The sequence below is a fragment of the Vipera ursinii genome (genome assembly GCF_947247035.1).
Source record: "Vipera ursinii genome assembly, chromosome: 3".
Lineage (NCBI taxonomy): Eukaryota > Metazoa > Chordata > Lepidosauria > Squamata > Viperidae > Vipera > Vipera ursinii.
In genome coordinates, this window is record NC_139516.1 from 127,121,836 (window position 1) to 127,138,565 (window position 16,730).

At 37.1% G+C, this 16,730-nt stretch overlaps 1 protein-coding gene across 1 annotated transcript in view; it reads right to left on the reverse strand.

Annotated features, from left to right (window-relative positions):
- GABBR2 (gamma-aminobutyric acid type B receptor subunit 2) overlaps positions 1-16,730 on the reverse strand; it is a gene marked incomplete at its 5' end in the record, with an annotated part of 408,227 nt that overhangs the window by 137,440 nt on the left and 254,057 nt on the right. The window contains 2 exons of the mRNA XM_083360642.1: positions 3,376-3,526; positions 5,354-5,434. Of these exons, the coding sequence (XP_083216768.1) occupies positions 3,376-3,526; positions 5,354-5,434 (232 nt within the window). The remainder of the gene's footprint in view (positions 1-3,375; positions 3,527-5,353; positions 5,435-16,730) is intronic.

The window sequence follows — 16,730 nt, forward strand, 5'->3', positions numbered from 1 at the left end:
CTGTATATTAATAGTGTTTGTAATTACCCTATATGAGCTAGAGAGAGATGGATTTTAGAGTTTATGGTTGTTAGTATATGGTTGTTTATGATTGTTTTTTTTTTGTTCTTTATACCTTGTACTTAGCTCTGGGAAGTCGGGGGGGGGGAGTGGGGGAGGGGTAGGGAGGGAGGGATAGGGGAGGGTTAGGGGGGATTGTTAAAGATAAAACGTATGATAAAACTTTTCAATAAAAAAAAGAAATGAAATAAGTTAATATAAGGAAATACTGTTTCCTGTTCTGTGGGAAAACTTGAAAATGCACAGAAAAACTGTATAATATCTCACTTTTCTAACTTACAAGTAGGTAATTTCTGGCTGTTCAAAAGCTTCAGCCTTTATCAATCTCAGTAAACTGTACATTTAAGTGTTATGGTCAAGGGATGAGCATACAGTGTTATCAAAATAATATACATAATATATTTTAGCATCTTTCTCATATCTCGTTTGTATTTGTAGGTGCGGCCACCATGATGACTCAATGCTTTGTTCTTCCAGATCATTTGACTTCCTCTTAACTTCAATTCTATTGACCATAGTATCCTTCTGGACAAGATCCAAGGGTTGGGGGATGGGCAGCACTGTGTTGTGCTTATTCTCCTCCTTTCTTGAGGGTCGATACCAGTTGATAGTGATTGGGAAAGAGAGATCCTGCCCTTCTTTGGGGGGTTTTGCAGGCTTTGGTGACTTCTCCTCTCCTCTTCAATCTTTACATGAAGCCACTGGGTGAGTTCAACTACCACCATGGGATGTGGTATAATCAGTATGCTAATGATATGCAATTATTTTTTTGTGCTTGATCAATTAAGCAATGCTCTATTCTAGGCTTGGAGGTTTTGGAGGTCTGGATGGAATTCAATAGATTCCAACTGATCTCTGGAAAGACTGAGTGGGTCTGGGTTTGGGGCCCTCTGAATCAGGGACTATGCCATATTTGGTAATAGATGGGGTTGCACTGCATCAAACAGTCCTAGTGTGCAGTCTGGGGTTCATCCTGGACTCCCAGCTCCTGTTCAAAGAACAGACGGCAGCGATGGGTAGAAAAGCCTTTGCACAGTTTTGTGTTGTGTGGCAGTTGCATTCATTCCTGGACTGGGAGGTTCTCCTCACAATTACTCATACTCTGATCAGCTCCCACATAGACTATTGAAATGTGCTCCACATGCCCTAAGAGTGTTTGGAAGCGTCAGCTGGTATAAAATGAACTGGTGGTGAAGGTAATTATGTATGCCTCTAGAAGGTCACATTATACCTGTGCGCTGCAGACTACATTGGTTGCCAATTTGCTTCCCAGGTTAATTCGTACCTCTGCTTTTGACTTTTAAAGCCCTTCATGGCATGGGGCCAGCTAGCTGAGAAACCATCTCCATCTGATTACATCTGCTCATCCCATTAGGTCTAGCATAAGAGATGTGTTATGGGTCAATCTGCAAAGGAGTATCATGTGGCAGAATCTAGAAAACAGGCCATTTCTAACATGGCTTCTGCCCTGTTGGATATCATTCTGCCCTATCCCTGATAATCTTCCAGAAATCCCTTAAAATACGGTTTTGTCATCAAACTTAGGAATCTCAAGGTAAGGTGAATTAGTGAGATGGCTGTATTGCTCTCTCTGCTACTCTGTCATTGGGATTTGTATTTTTAATTGTATAATGCTTTGTCAGTTTTTACTCTGTGTTTTTATTGTATGCCACCCAGAATCATATTCTGTGAGATGGGGTGGTTACATAAATATGATAAATAAATAAATAATGTGTGTGTGTGTGTGTGTGTGTGTGTGTGTGTGTGTGTGTGTGTAATACATATATATATGTATGTGTATTCCCATAAGGTAGAATTGTTATTTCAATTCTACGTTCTGATAGCTTAATGACACTCCATCATTGGGAATAAGGGAAGATATTTACACTGAAGCATAAAGCCCTCTGGTATTTCAGCACTGTCATATAAAGAAAGAAAGGTAAAAGGCACAGCAGTTATTAGCCCAATCCTGCATATAAATGACTGCATGACTGGAAATTAAAATTCCTATCTCTTTGTAAATTTGAAGGCCAGCTATAATTTCTAATTGTCCTTTTGATTAAAGAAAGAAAAAGTCAAGCTAGAGATTTTCTTCCAAGATTTTCTTCCACATAGATTTGTTTTTATCTTCTAAAAGGCCATGTTGATAGTACAAAGACAACTTTTATCCAAAGATTAAGGAAGAAGTAAATCCACGCTTTCATCAACATTAATTCTGTCTCCAGGTGTGGTCCTGCATTTCACACACATTTGGAAATTGCAAAAACAGAAGCCAGGAATTTAGACTGAATGATGTCTCACTTCTCTTGTTCTCTACAGATGTAAATATGGATTCTTATAGTATCTGGCTTAACACTTTTGCCTTCTTTAAGACAAAAATAATAGCTTTAAATGTCTTTTACAAATTATCCTTATGTTAGCTATAAGAGACAGATGTATTATTTGCACAGAAATATAGAAGTAACTGTCTAGAAACAGGTCAAGAATTAACTTTCAGGAAGTTAATCACCACAGCAGATTTTTGTACAGAATTACAGAAATATAGAAATCTACTTGCTTTATAATTAAATTCAGATTAGTATTATTATGATTAAATATCTTTGAACTCCTATACTAAACAACTTGTTATATTACACAGTGGTTTAATTAGCTGGGGATTATGCTAACAATACACAGTGGAAAACAATAATTTTGATCAAACAGAATGAAAAGATTTAATAAAATGTTTCAACATAAAGTTTATGCGTCAACCTTCCCAGGTAGACAAGACAGGAAATACAACCCAATGAATAAAGTCTACTTTATTATAAGGGTACATTAACAGAATCTTCGAAGTCTCAAACCACAAATCTCCCACCATTTCCTTTACGGTTTGAGAACTTGCCTCTTCTAAGCCTCTTTCTCTTCCCATTATGCAGCTGCAGGTTATGCCCTCTCTTATCTGACTATTTTCTAAGCAGCATCACTTGTCTTCATTTCCGAAAGTTAATTCCCCGTACCATTACAATATTTTAAATGTCTATTAATTAATTTTTAAAAATGTAGCTAAAATTAAGCAGTACTATACAATAGGTTCTAATGGCGGAAAGTTTGTTTGATCCACTGAAATCAGATGCACACAAGATGTGTTACACAGTATATGTTTACTCCTCTTGAGTTCAGTAAGAGCGAACTCCTCTCCATAGAAATATATAACAATACAGTATTGCAATAAACTAGATAGGGAGAAGTGGGTGGGAGCCTCCCAAACAGATTTGCACACAAAGGAGTGCAGCCTCCAACATTTCCCACATCTGATCTAAAATACAAACTTACTTCTGATTTCTGTTTTTGATGTTAAAGAACAAGAAAGCACTGGCCATGATCATTCCCAAGATAGTGAGTGCTGAAAGAATACTGTAGAGAGGCAGAGAAATCTTACGAAGTTGCTTTTGGATAATTGTTCTATCCTTTGGCGGTTCTTTCCCTACAATGCAAAAGAAAAAAGAAAAAGTAATTACCGTAAGTAAATCTGTGGCTATCCCAGTTTTGTATATTCAACCATATTTTCAACATATTTATCTCCTATGAAATTAAATGTCAGAGGTAAATTACAGAAGTCCAATATATTGCACTCTGATGAGCAGAGCATTCCTGAATCGGAGTTTGCAAAGTTTTTAGGCACTGGCAAAATTTGGGAGAACTTTAATGATCATACACCCATCTCATAGAAACACAGGGCAGGAAGGGGATTTGGAATCCAATCCTTCTGGTCAAACCCTTTGCCCCAGACAGGAGTCCTTATTCTATCCTGGACAAATGGTTGTCCAATCTTTTCCTGAAAACCTCCAATGATGGAGCACCCATGACTCTGGAGCCGAGTTGTTCCATTGTTTTCTCCTTATTTCCAGGTTGGATCTCCCTCTGATGAGCTTCCACCCATTGCTTCTTGTCCTGCCCTCAAGCACTTTGGAGAACAAATCAAGCCCCTCTTCCCAAGGACAACCCGCCAAGTATTGGAAGATGGCTAAGCCTTTCCTTTGTTAGCTAAGCATACCTAGTTTCCTTAGCTGTTCACTATATGGTTTAGCCACCAGACCCCTTACATTTTTTTTTTGCTCTTCTCTGCATTCTGTCTAGGTGACCAGCATCATGGTGATCAGAACTGGTGTGGCCTCCCCTGTGCAGTATAGAGAGGTGTTATCATTTCTCATGATCTTGTACTATCCCTCTGTTAATGCAGTCTAGGACTGTATTTCCTTTTATGGCACTTGCAGCACACTGTTGGCTCATACTTAACTGGTGGTCCAGAAGGACACCTAGATCCTTCTCACAGGTACTATAGTTGAGCTATGTACTGTCTATTCTGTACCTGTGTACAGGTTTTGTTTTTCCTGCCTAAATGTAAGCTATTTTTCTCACAACTGAACTGCATCTTGTTGGCTAGGACCCAATGCTCAAGTTGTCAAGCAAGATCCTTCTGAATCTTGAATCTATCTTCATTAATGAAGTCATGTAATGAGTTTATGTCATTACATGAAATCTTATATTCATCCCATAAGAATCAGTGGATTCACCTTGATAAGCTGAAGTAAGGTTTCAGCCATTCTACCATGCATTATTACTGAAAAAGCGTATATAACATGTAAATCAATAGCCACATTTTTCTGTTTCAGAGAAGCAGTGTGTTTAAAAAAGCCACTGCTTTTTTTCTCTCCCCTGGAATGGGGAATAAAGTTTAAAAGCATAAAGTTTAAAATAATGTTAACATGAATTACTAGAATTATTATTCTGGGTTCTGGAGAGAAATCTTTATGTGAAGATTTAAAAGTCGCCTGAAAAATATTAAGAGGAGTTTTAGCTTCCTATCCAAATGGAAATTCTCTTTCCTCCCTCTTTATAGTAATTATATACCAGATACGAACAAAAATCTCTTTAGACTTCTGGGTAAGAACTGAATTGTTAATAGAGGAAATACCGTAATTGTTCTTAATCTACTTTTTCATATGCTGATTGGTAGGATCAGTGTTAGTGAGGACTCTTAGCAATTATGGCAGAAAAGACACATTATTGGTTTTAGGGCATCTTTTTACTCAGTTCCTATTTAACCATATCACCAAGGACAGATAGTATAAGAAAGTTAATGTCAATAAATTTTTAACTGATCTCTTAATCATTGCAGATTTCTTAAGGCGATCAATGGACTTTTCCCACAAGCACTACTGACACTGCTCTATTTGTCTTACATTGCATGTGATCTAAGCCTTATACAGAAATACACCAATCGCGTGCCCTTTCTATATTCCTGTCTTACCATGGAATTTGATGGAATTGTTGATGATTTCCAGTGAATCAAGTATAGCATTATATTCTCCCACCTTTACTTCCTTTTTGTCTGCAGAGAAACAAACAATTGGAAATGTTTCTGTCAGTTCATATTTTCATTTCTAACAGCTCCTATATTTACCATTTTACTTCCCATGTTATTGTTATAGACAAGGTAAAATATGAAATGATTCAGAGAATAGAACTTGAACTTTAGGAAACTATATGCATCATACTAGAACTGCAATGTAGAGTTACTATAATAAAAATTGCAGAGCTTACGTTGTTCCAAATGTTCTAAAATTACTGTAACTATGAATTACCGTAATACATTTTCTAGGGACATACTGTTATTTTTAGAGATATGGATTGGAATCTGAAAAATAGAGAGTCTAAACAAATCCTAGTACATAATCACACTAAGCCCAGAACTTCAAATAGCAGCTTTGAGAACCATTCCAGTTCTCCAAATGAGGCATTCAAGGTAACTGAAAAAGCAAAGGAAGAGATATCTACAATGGTAGGGTAGTACAAGAACAAAATGAACAAATGAACAATTGGACCACTGGTGTGAAGTACTGGTTAAAAGGTTGGATTGGATCTTAGTCATGCAAACTCACTGAGATGTTTTAGGCCAGTCATTCTCTCGGTCCAACCTTGAAGTAATACTATATGTACTATACTACCTTCAGATCTTAATTAAAGCAAAAGGATGTAAATTAACATAGGAATAAAATAAAAATAAAAACCTGGATCTCTATAGTGCTGTACAGAAGATTTTTACTGAATATTTTTATTCTGGTATTTCAATAATTAAGAGTATTTCATATCTTGGTGATAAAGAGGATACGATGTTTCTTAATTTCTTTAGTTATATGACAGCCAAAGAACATGTGTGAACATCTAGCCTCTCACTGTACAACCTGATCTCCAAGGATCTGTAAAACAGGTGTGGAAAAGGCTTCAAACTGTTTTAACCTTATTGGAAGTGTTCTGACCTCAAAACAGCCCCACTTGGAGGTGAGAATACTTCTGCTGAGGCTAGAACAGTATCAGAGCATTTCCATTGAGAGAGGAACACTTTGTTTTGACTTTAAAATACTCTGAACTATTTGCACACATCTAGTTACAGCCATATACACACATATTTTTTTTAAAAAAATGCCTGGAAGTTTACAGTATAACCCTATAAAACCTGTACAACCAACACATCATTAAAAATTCCATAAAATAATTAACCATCCCTAGTGTCAATGCAGCAGTTTTTACAATTAAAATTAGAGATTAAAGATTCTGTTAACAAACTTCATTTTCACCACATTTATAATCACCATGGCAGAAGATACCAATGAGTTCTCTTGGATCAAGGTTATGTCACAAAAATCGAGCTACTGGGCCATACCAGATTTTATACACTGCTTCCTTTGTTGGACTCAAGCAAAGGAGACACATTAAATTTAAACAATACTGTAGCATACCATAAAAACAGACCCATAAACTTATTAATGCAGCCCTGACATAATTAGCCCCTGAACATAATAGCCAGGTGTGCAATACTGAAGTTGGGACTGCCTCAACCTGAACTTCAGCAATGAGTACCACTAGTGAGTATCACCTCTACCTTGCAGGAGGAACTTGTGACCCACCCAGGCCCTCACAACCTCTAGACATTGAGTTAAGTCAGCATCCTTGGTTGCTCTAGAGTGGAAATATTCAACTAAGCATTATTGCCATAGTGATACCTCACTCCAAATTAAAAGATGATTTCTTCCAATGGTTTCATATAGATGGCAAATAAGAATGGGGAGAATCACATCTAAGCAGCACATCAAAGGGCTTAACTACTCTTTCCCCATAACTACTGACTTGTACAGCCTATTAGGTAGAAGTGGAAATTCCAAAGAACAGTGTCTCCATCACTGCAGATGGTCCAGAAGGATCTCATTATTGATGATAGCAAACTCCACCAAGATATCAAACAGAGCAGGAAGGTTCCATCCAATTTCCAATGGTGATCCATCACAGTGACCTTTTCTAATTCATTCCCAGGCTGGATATTGACAGTATGCTGAAAATAACTAACTGAACTTCTTGATCAAAGATCATCCAAGTGATGTTGTCTACATTCTTGCCCAGTGTCTAGCCGTTGTGTGGGACTTAGGTTCAATCCTAACAAGATCAAGTGGCTGGGGAAATGGGGGGGGGGGTTCCTGGTCTTTCTCTAGTCTGGGAAAGGGTAGCATTTCCCATGAGAGAAGAGTGAGCAATCTGTGAGTCTTCTTGGATTCACAACTGGCCAAGGCCTTTCCACAGATTCATCTAGTGTGTCAATTTACTCATTTCTGGACTGGAAGGCACTCCAAATGGCCACTTATGCCCTTGTTACCTCATGAGTGGACTTCTGTAATGTGTTATACATGAGGTAGTCCAGCATGTGACAGAACGGTAGATAGTTGTATACCCATGTGACACTACTGCTCTGTGAGCTGTACTTGTTACCAGTTGGGTTCTGGGTGCAATCAAAAGTGCCAGTTATCATTTATAAAGCCATTTGGTGCATAGGGCCTTATTATTTGAGGGATCATTTATCTTCCATAGTTTCTGCCTCTCCTATAAGATCAGGCAAACTGAATGTGTTCCAGTTCTCTTTAATTAAACAACGTCTTATAGAACTTAAGAAGTAAATCTTCCAAGCAACTCCTCAGAGATTCATATAATTCTTATCGTGAAGATGTTCCAAAAGTCATTGAAAATTTGGTTGTCTCCTAGGCCTTGGGGTAGAGTGGGTCCCAAGGATGTAGAATTTTCTATTTATGAATGATCATTGTTGTTGTTGTTTCCTGCTTAAAGTTTTATATTCACCACTGTCTTGAAGAGGCAAGTGGCCTCTTTGAATGAATTAATGAACAAACAAACAAACAAACAAACCAATTGCATGTATGTTGGCTTACATGTAATCTATTGTCTTACAGTATGATCTACTTGTAAGGTTGCCAATGTGTTCAATTATATGAATGAAAGTTTTTCTCCTGTAGACGGTTGAAGTGAATTCATGGTTCTCTTAAAATGGCTAATACTATCTGAGCTATTCAATAGGGGTTTATCAGGAACGTTCACATGCTTAGCATTCCCATTTTAATAGTACCTGAATAGATTCATTTCTCCCCTATTACTGAATTAGAATTTTTCCCCAGCAATTAAATGATCTAAATTTTTCTTCTCTATAAACATTTTACAGGTTTTGAAGGCTCAAAAGTTGCTTTATGGATAAGAGTATGTTTTTTATTTTATTTTTTTTTACTTTAGAAACTGTAAATTATGTCCCCAAATAGGCTGAAATCACTATATTATTTGGGGGTTGTAATTTCATTTCAAAATTACTGATAGTTAACCAAGTTTGATTTTTGAAAGGATAATGATGATGATAATGATAGGTCTTTTTTAATAATACAGGGCATATTTGCTTTAGTGGCATTTTTTTGTAACCAAAAATATATACTGTGATTATGGAGAAAAAGGCAACTGTAGGGCATAAAATATTCAAGATATTTGCAGAGTTGAAAATTGTTTTTCAGGATAATGAAACTGTTTAACAGAAGTTATTAGTATCTTTAATCATTCTGTCTAAAAGAAAAAAAATAAAAAGAGAAAAAATATGCATGATTAAAATGAGTAAGATTGCACTTCCTATCTGCCAGACAAGTGATAAGAATAATTAAAGGTATCACTGACATATCAGGAATGAAGAATGAAAAGAAAATTTTAAGCACATTAAGCCTAAATACTCTTTTCAGTTGAGGTAGTGTCTAGATAAAGCTAATAAAAGTGTCAATTATGAAAACCAAGTGTGAAAAGCATGATTTTTTCCCCAACACCTTAACGATAATTCTGCTTTGAATCACATGCCCCAGAAGGATGGAATCTTAGAATGGAGTTGTCAGCAACGTTGCATGCTGCTGCCCAATTGCATTTTTCCTTGGCTGTATGTTTCCTGATGTACTGACAAATTACACATTTTCTTGTATTGCTAAATTTGTGGGTTAATATTTTAAGCAAGCTACCAAGAAATTATATTAATATTATATATAGTATATATTAATATATGTTAAGTATACAAATTTAATTATGATCAATGACCAGTCATATGCAACCTAAATATTTCAGAAAAAATAGGTAATAGAAATAAAATAAAAATAAAGTAGAAATGGAATAAATAAAATTTTAAAAAATCATGTCACAACTCTAAGATTAGGATATCTTACACCTTCTTGTGGAAACAAGCACAATTAAAAATATACAGTAGCAATTCCATTGGTGACAGTATAATTTCAGTCTAAAGCTAGGAAATATGCCGCTTTCACCCAGATTTGATTCTTATTAGGAGGTGGTAAAGGTATGCCTGCATGTAAATGATCAAAGGAGGGGCTATGAAAAATGCAACAATTAGAGTCCTAGGTTCCTTCTAACCAAAAAACCCAGCATCCTTTAGTGAATGGAATGCTGGTGTAGATGGGAAAACAACTGCAGGACAGACTTTGTGGGAAGTTGGCAGGGACAGTTGCAAGTAGAGATAGATTTTGGCTCCCTGTGATGTGGAGTTGGGCACCCCATGATTTTGGGGGTGCTGCAGTGGTCACAGTTTCAAGGACTGATCATACATCAATTTTACAGTGCTGCCATAACTTTGAATCGTCATTGAATTAATACATGTAAGGTGACATAAGCTAACTATATTTATACATGTATAAATATAGCAACATTAAATATTTATCACTAAAATAAAAAAATAAACATTTAAGATACAACTTCCATTATAATGGGGAAGTATGTTACAGATTTAATATTATTTGTTCATACTTTCATAGTACTATTATAATAAATGTACTCCAACTCTTTTCAACTATAATTAAAGATTCTTCCGATTACCTCCAGCATTAGCTTTGACACTGTTGATTTCCTGGTATCGTCAAATATTAATTGTAAATGACAGATTCAAAACAGAAGATTCTTATGATCAAAAGGTTTAATTATGGAAGGCTGTTTGATGATTGTCCAAGAGCCGACAGAAACTTTCAACCGGAACATTATTTCTAATTTTGGTGCACAGCATGATGGAATTTATAGCATGTTATATTCTGGGAAAAGTAACTGTTTCACTTCTATAAGAATTACACGTGTTATTTCCCCTACACAATGGGAAGTTCTCTCTCCTAAAGTTATCCACTAAAATATAGAGAGTATTGTCATAATTACAAAAATCTAATTTCTAGATAGCATTTTATTTCCTATGACTAGATTTTTTTAAATGATTCAGGCTTATAAATATAATTCCCATCATTTAATTTTAAAAGTTGTCCTGTTAAGGAATACAGATGCCAATGAGGTTATACCTGTATATACAATACAGGTAAGTTATAGGTGACTAATACAATGAATTATATTTTATTTCATAAAGCTGCCTATGTCCAGATGAAATTCCTTGTTTAAAGTGGACAGCATTGGATAGGATGATACAGATGAAGGAGGCCCACATACTGGCGCAATTCCAATTTATTTCAGTGGCTTCAACATTGCCCTTGAGTAGCTAGTTTGTAGCTCCCATGCACTCAGGCTGCTGATCATAAATATGAGATCTGCTTGAAATAAACCTGCATCTAGCCACTATATGGGGATGAGGGAGCAGAACTGGTATATATTGCTTGAGAATTAAGCACTAAGAACTCCGTCGTGAAGGATCTACTAAGATGGTCTGGCACTGTGTCTTTATGTTACGGACTTTGGAGAAAATTTTATTCAAGGAGTTAAATCGATTTACACATCACAGCAAGCAAATATTATTGTTAACGGAGATTTAACCAAGCAATGTGAAATTCAAAAGGGCACGAGAGAAGGATGTCCTTTATCTCCATTGTTGTTTTAGTCCTGGAACAGAGATATTAGAGATAATGAAAAAATGGGTGTAAAAATTAAAAATGAAATCTTTGCTAATGATTTATTATATTTCTATAAGACTCCAAATGTGGAATGGAATATCTGATGAAGAAGCTAAATACATTTGAGCTTTAGCTGGTTTCAAAATAAATAAATAGAAAACAAAAACGCTGGTTAAGAATATGACTACTCAAGATTATGAAACTTTGACAAAAAAGCCAGGTTTTAAGGTGAAGAAAAAGGTTAAATACCTTGGGCTGACACTGACTGATACAAGCTCTACATTGTTTCAAAATAATTTTGTGCTGTTTGGAACGATATAAAAAAAGACTTACTCTGATCAATTGCAATTTTCCTTCCTGGGTATAATTTCTGTAATTAAGATGAATGGTGTACCAAATATGTTGTTTTTATTCCAGACACTATTGATATTGATGATTGGTGTTTCATTTAAACAATGGCAAAAGGATATTTCTAAGCTTTTATGGCAGGGAAAAGAAAATGAGAATTAAATATAAATTGTTGCAAGATGCTGAAAAAAGAGAACTTTGGGTTTACCAGATTTAAAATTGTATTCTGATCCTTGTTATTTAGTCTGGTTGACATTTAAAAATAAGGGGTTACTTGAACTGGAGGGCTATGAATTAAGATTTGGATGGCATGCCTACCTATGGTAAGACAAGGTTAAAATAAATGCTGATTTTAAGTATCATTTTGTTAGACATGCCATCCTAAGAGTTTGGAATAAATATAAAATAAGGTTCTCCCCTAAAGTATCATTTTGTGTGTCACTTTAGGAAGCTTTCTTCAGAAAAGAAATGATGGTGAGACCAAGCTGGTGGACTTATGGTAAAATAATATCCTTTAAACAAGGTGAATTAATCACGTCAACAGTTGGAATCAAAAGGACATGTCTGTCACTGACTTACAACTGAAAGGAAGATTTAAGCTAGACAAAAAAGTTATGGGTCTGAATCTGTAAAATGAATTTGAAATTGTATTTTGTACTGATGTTGAACATGTTATTGCCAAGTTGTTGAAACTGAAATCTGGAAAATATGTGAAACATTGTATGATTCAATGGGCAAGGGACTTTAGGTATAATATAATGCTTGAGCAATGGAAAAACATGTGGATGAATGCTCTAAAATTTATTTGTTGTTGTTGTTAGCTGCGAAGTCGTGTCCGACCCATCGCGACCCCATGGACAACGCTCCTCCAGGCCTTCCTGTCCTCTACCATCTTCTGGAGTCCATTTAAGCTCACTCCTACTGCTTCAGTGACTCCATCCAGCCACCTCATTCTCTGTCGCGCCCTTCTTCTCTTGCCCTCAATCTTTCCCAGCATTAGGCTCTTCTCCAGTGAGTCCTTCCTTCTCATTAGGTTGCCAAAGTATTTGAGTTTTAGCTTTAGGATCTGGCTTTCTAAAGAGCAATCAGGGTTGATCTCCTCTAGGACTGACCGGTTTGATCGCCTTGCAGTCCAAGGGACTCGCAGGAGTCTTCTCCAGCACCAGAGTTCAAAGGCCTCAATTCCTTGGCGCTCAGCCTTTTTTATGGTCCAACTTTCACTGCCATGCATTGCAACTGGCAAGACCATAGCCTTGACTATACGCACTTTTGTTGACAGGGTGATGTCTCTGCTTTTTAGTATGCTGTCTAGATTTGCCATGGCTTTCCTCCCGAGGAGCAAGTGTCTTTTAATTTCTTGGCTACAGTCCCCATCTGCAGTGATCTTGGAGCCCAGGAAAATAAAATCTGTCACTACCTCCATTTCTTCCCCATCTATTTGCCAGGAATTGAGAGGGCTGGATGCCATGATCTTGGTTTTTTTAATGTTAAGTTTCAACCCAAGTTTTGCACTCTCCTTCTTCACCCGCAACAAGAGGCTCTTTTACTTCTTTTTCACTTTTTGCCATTAGAGTGGTATCATCTGAATATCTTAGGTTATTGATATTTCTTCCAGCAATCTTAATTCCAACTTTTGATTCATCTAGCCCTGCCTTTTCTCATGATGTGCTCTGTATATAAGTTAAATAGGCAGGGCGACAGTATACAGCCTTGCCGGACTCCTTTCCCAATTTTGAAGCAATCAGTGGTTCCGTGTCCAGTTCTCACTGTTGATTCTTGGCCCACATATAGGTTTCTCAAGAGACAAATAAGATGGTCTGGTATTCCCATCTCTTTAAGAACTTGCCACAAATTTATACTGAACTATAATTTAAAAGATTTTTTTTACAAAATTTATTTATTTTACTTGTTAAATCTGTTCACCACCTATCTCACTGTGGGGCTACTCTGGGTGGCTTACAACAACAAAAACAGAGAAATGGAAAAAAATATAAATATAATAGTAGTAAAGTAATGAAATAATAGAATAAATGAGAAAGAAAGGCATGAGAATATAGCAACATGAGAATAAAAGATGAGTGGGTGGGGAATCAGGGAGAGAGGGAGGAAGTGGGGTTTGCTATCAATGCAGAAGCCACCTCCAATATGATATTCCCCCACTGGGTCCCCTGCCCAGCAGCAGAGCCAGGTCTTCAGGATCTTATGGCAGGGGAGGAGGGTGGGGGCAGATCTCATCTTGGAGGGTAGAATACTCCAAAGGGTGAAGGCTCTTCTTCTGGATCCCAATAAAGAGTTCTTTGATCAACGGGATCTGCAATGAGCTCTCTCTCTGCCAGTGTGAGGTGGGCTTGTCCTAGTAGGACAAGACAGTTCATCAAGTAAACTGGACCTATGCCATTAAGGGCTTAAAATTTCATAACCAACATTTTGAACTGCACCCAGAAGCAGACTGGTAGCAAGTGCAGTTCATGCAGCAAAGGTATAATATGGGCCATTCTAGGGCCCCCCCAAAACTGCTCTTGCAGTTGCACTTCGAACAAACTGAAGCTTCTGAATGGATTTCAGGGTTAGCCCCATTCAGAGCATATTGCAATAGTCCAAACAAGAGATGACTAGGGCTTAAGTAACTGAGTTCAGGGAATCAAGATCCAAAAAGAGTCACTGCTGGTGCACAAACTGGAGCTCTGCAAAAGTTCTCCTAGTCACGCCTGCCACCTGTTCTTCATGAATCATGATTCCAGGAGAACCTTAAGTTGAGAAATGGATCTGAATAGGATAATTCAACCCCATCCAGAACTAAGGATGACAAAAACTGGGATTACGAGGCTCCATGCACCTAAAGACAATCAGTCTTGCCAGTCTTCAGTTGAAGTCTGTTGTCCCCCAGCATCAAATCACCAGGTTGGAGGTGTAGAGCACAAAAATGGAAAGGTATTTCAATCTGTCTGTTGTGATAAATAGTCAGCTTCTGGTGCAACCCATCACGATGGGCAGGGCTCTCTCCTCTCAAGTAGCCTGGCTGACCTTCTCTGTTCCTACCTCTCTCTCACACACACTAGTAAGTTTATTAATATTCCCCAGCAATTCCTAGCAGTTCAAAACCCATTTCCACTAATCAGGTGACCATAAGGGCACAGATAAACTTCCAAGTGGCCTCAACAATTCTCAGAAAGAGTGCTAACAACCAGATGACTGCAGGGAATATAAATCCTTCCATTCTCCACCATTCAGTCAGAATTGAAGAACTTTCTCAGATGAAAAGTGAAACTTCTTCAAAGAAAAGCAAAAACTAGTTGCCTTTTGAAAAAGCACCTTTGGATTTACTTTGTATTTTACTGCATTGGGAAAAGTTGGAAGTCAATGCTTTGTTTGTTTGTTTTCCCTTTTATCTTACACTTCTCCTTCCCCCATTCTTTCCTTTTCCCATTCCCTACTAACTTTATTTTAATTTGTATTTTATGATAACCTTAATTTAAAAAAGATGGTCTGTCACAACCACCTGGGAGATCTAGAAGGTGTATAGGGGATGTTTGGGGTTTTGCAAGACAATCTGATGGGTTGGCCTTTAGAATTTGAAGACTATCAGAATGTCAAACAAGACTGTTCCTTCAAGATTTTTTCCTAATTATTGATCTTCTGTAGTTCCCTATTAATGACGTTCTGGAGTCTTTGATTGCTTATGGTACAAAGCAGCGGCCCCCAACCTTTATGGCACCAGAGATCGGTTCCACAGAGAGGTTTTCCACAGACTACTGCCTGCATCCTGTGGATCAGGCTTCGTTTGTGTGGTCCAGTTTCTGGCATGCCGCGAACCAGTGCCGGTCCATGGACCGGGGGTTGTGGACCCCTGGTGTAAAGGGACTGTGTGCAGAGTAAAGGCTGACTGGATCAGCCTGTGATCTCTCCAGCACTCAGAAACTCACATGACTTGGGTAATGGTGATATTTTAAATTTATGCGGACACACTATAACATAGGCAAGTAGGTGCCAGGGTTTGGACCTGCGATGCATGCGGGTTATTTTGTATTTGTTGGAAGTATGAACTTGTGTCATAGGACATGGTCTACCCACTCTACCCACTGTACTATCTAAATTTATAAATAAATTCCCTAAAATTATAAAGGTATAATTTTGAGCATCATCTCTTTAGAAAATCCCAAGTTATTTTCTGTATCATAGAAGGAAAGGATGCACTCCAGGCTGATTAAAACCTGAGAAGCAAAGAAGAGAAGTCTGTTTAACTTCCTGAATATTTTAAGAATTGAGCAGAATGCCATCTGTTCTGTTCCACAAAAGATTTATTTGTTAAAACTATTTATATTCCATGTTCAAGTTAATACAAAATGGCTCACGAATAATGTAAACAACTGTAAACAAAAATATAGTAAAAGCTATTTTAAAACAAATAAAGAAGCTTCTAGGATTCTTCCCAGAAGGCAGTTGGTGACAGTGGTGAGCGGGAGGGAAGAGGAAGCAGGTTTTTGGGATGGCCTTATACAGTCCTGTTCATTTGCTTTATTTATGTAACAACATTTTCTTCAAAGTGGGATGACAGGTTTCCCTCATGTAATCCTTAGAATGATCTGTGAGGGGAGTCTGAGAGAAAGTCACCAAAAGAGCTCATAACTAAGTTAGAACTTAAGGTCCACCTCAACACTCATCTTTAACCCACAAAACATGGCTGACTCAGGAATTCTGGGAGTTGAAGTCCACGAGTCATAAAAAAGCCAAGGTTGCCTACCCCTGGCCTATATACTATACTACATTAGATCTCTATCTGAAAAGCTATCAGGGGCCATTTGTGCCATATAAGCAGAACAATAAGATACAAACTGTAAAAAATAAAGATATTCAGTAATATTTGAATCTGCCCTAATTATTGCCATTACTACCTAGACAACGTACTAAGGAGACATACAAATAGCTTAATTAGAGAGAATATTTCTATTGATAAATTGTACTGTGATTATAGTAATTATATTTTTTCATATCAGTTAATTAGTATATGCAATTTTATAAAATGTGTCATGTTGGGGTTGTTCTCTTTTTTTAGCGATGTGTTTCTTCTTTTGCATTTTTGCCTAA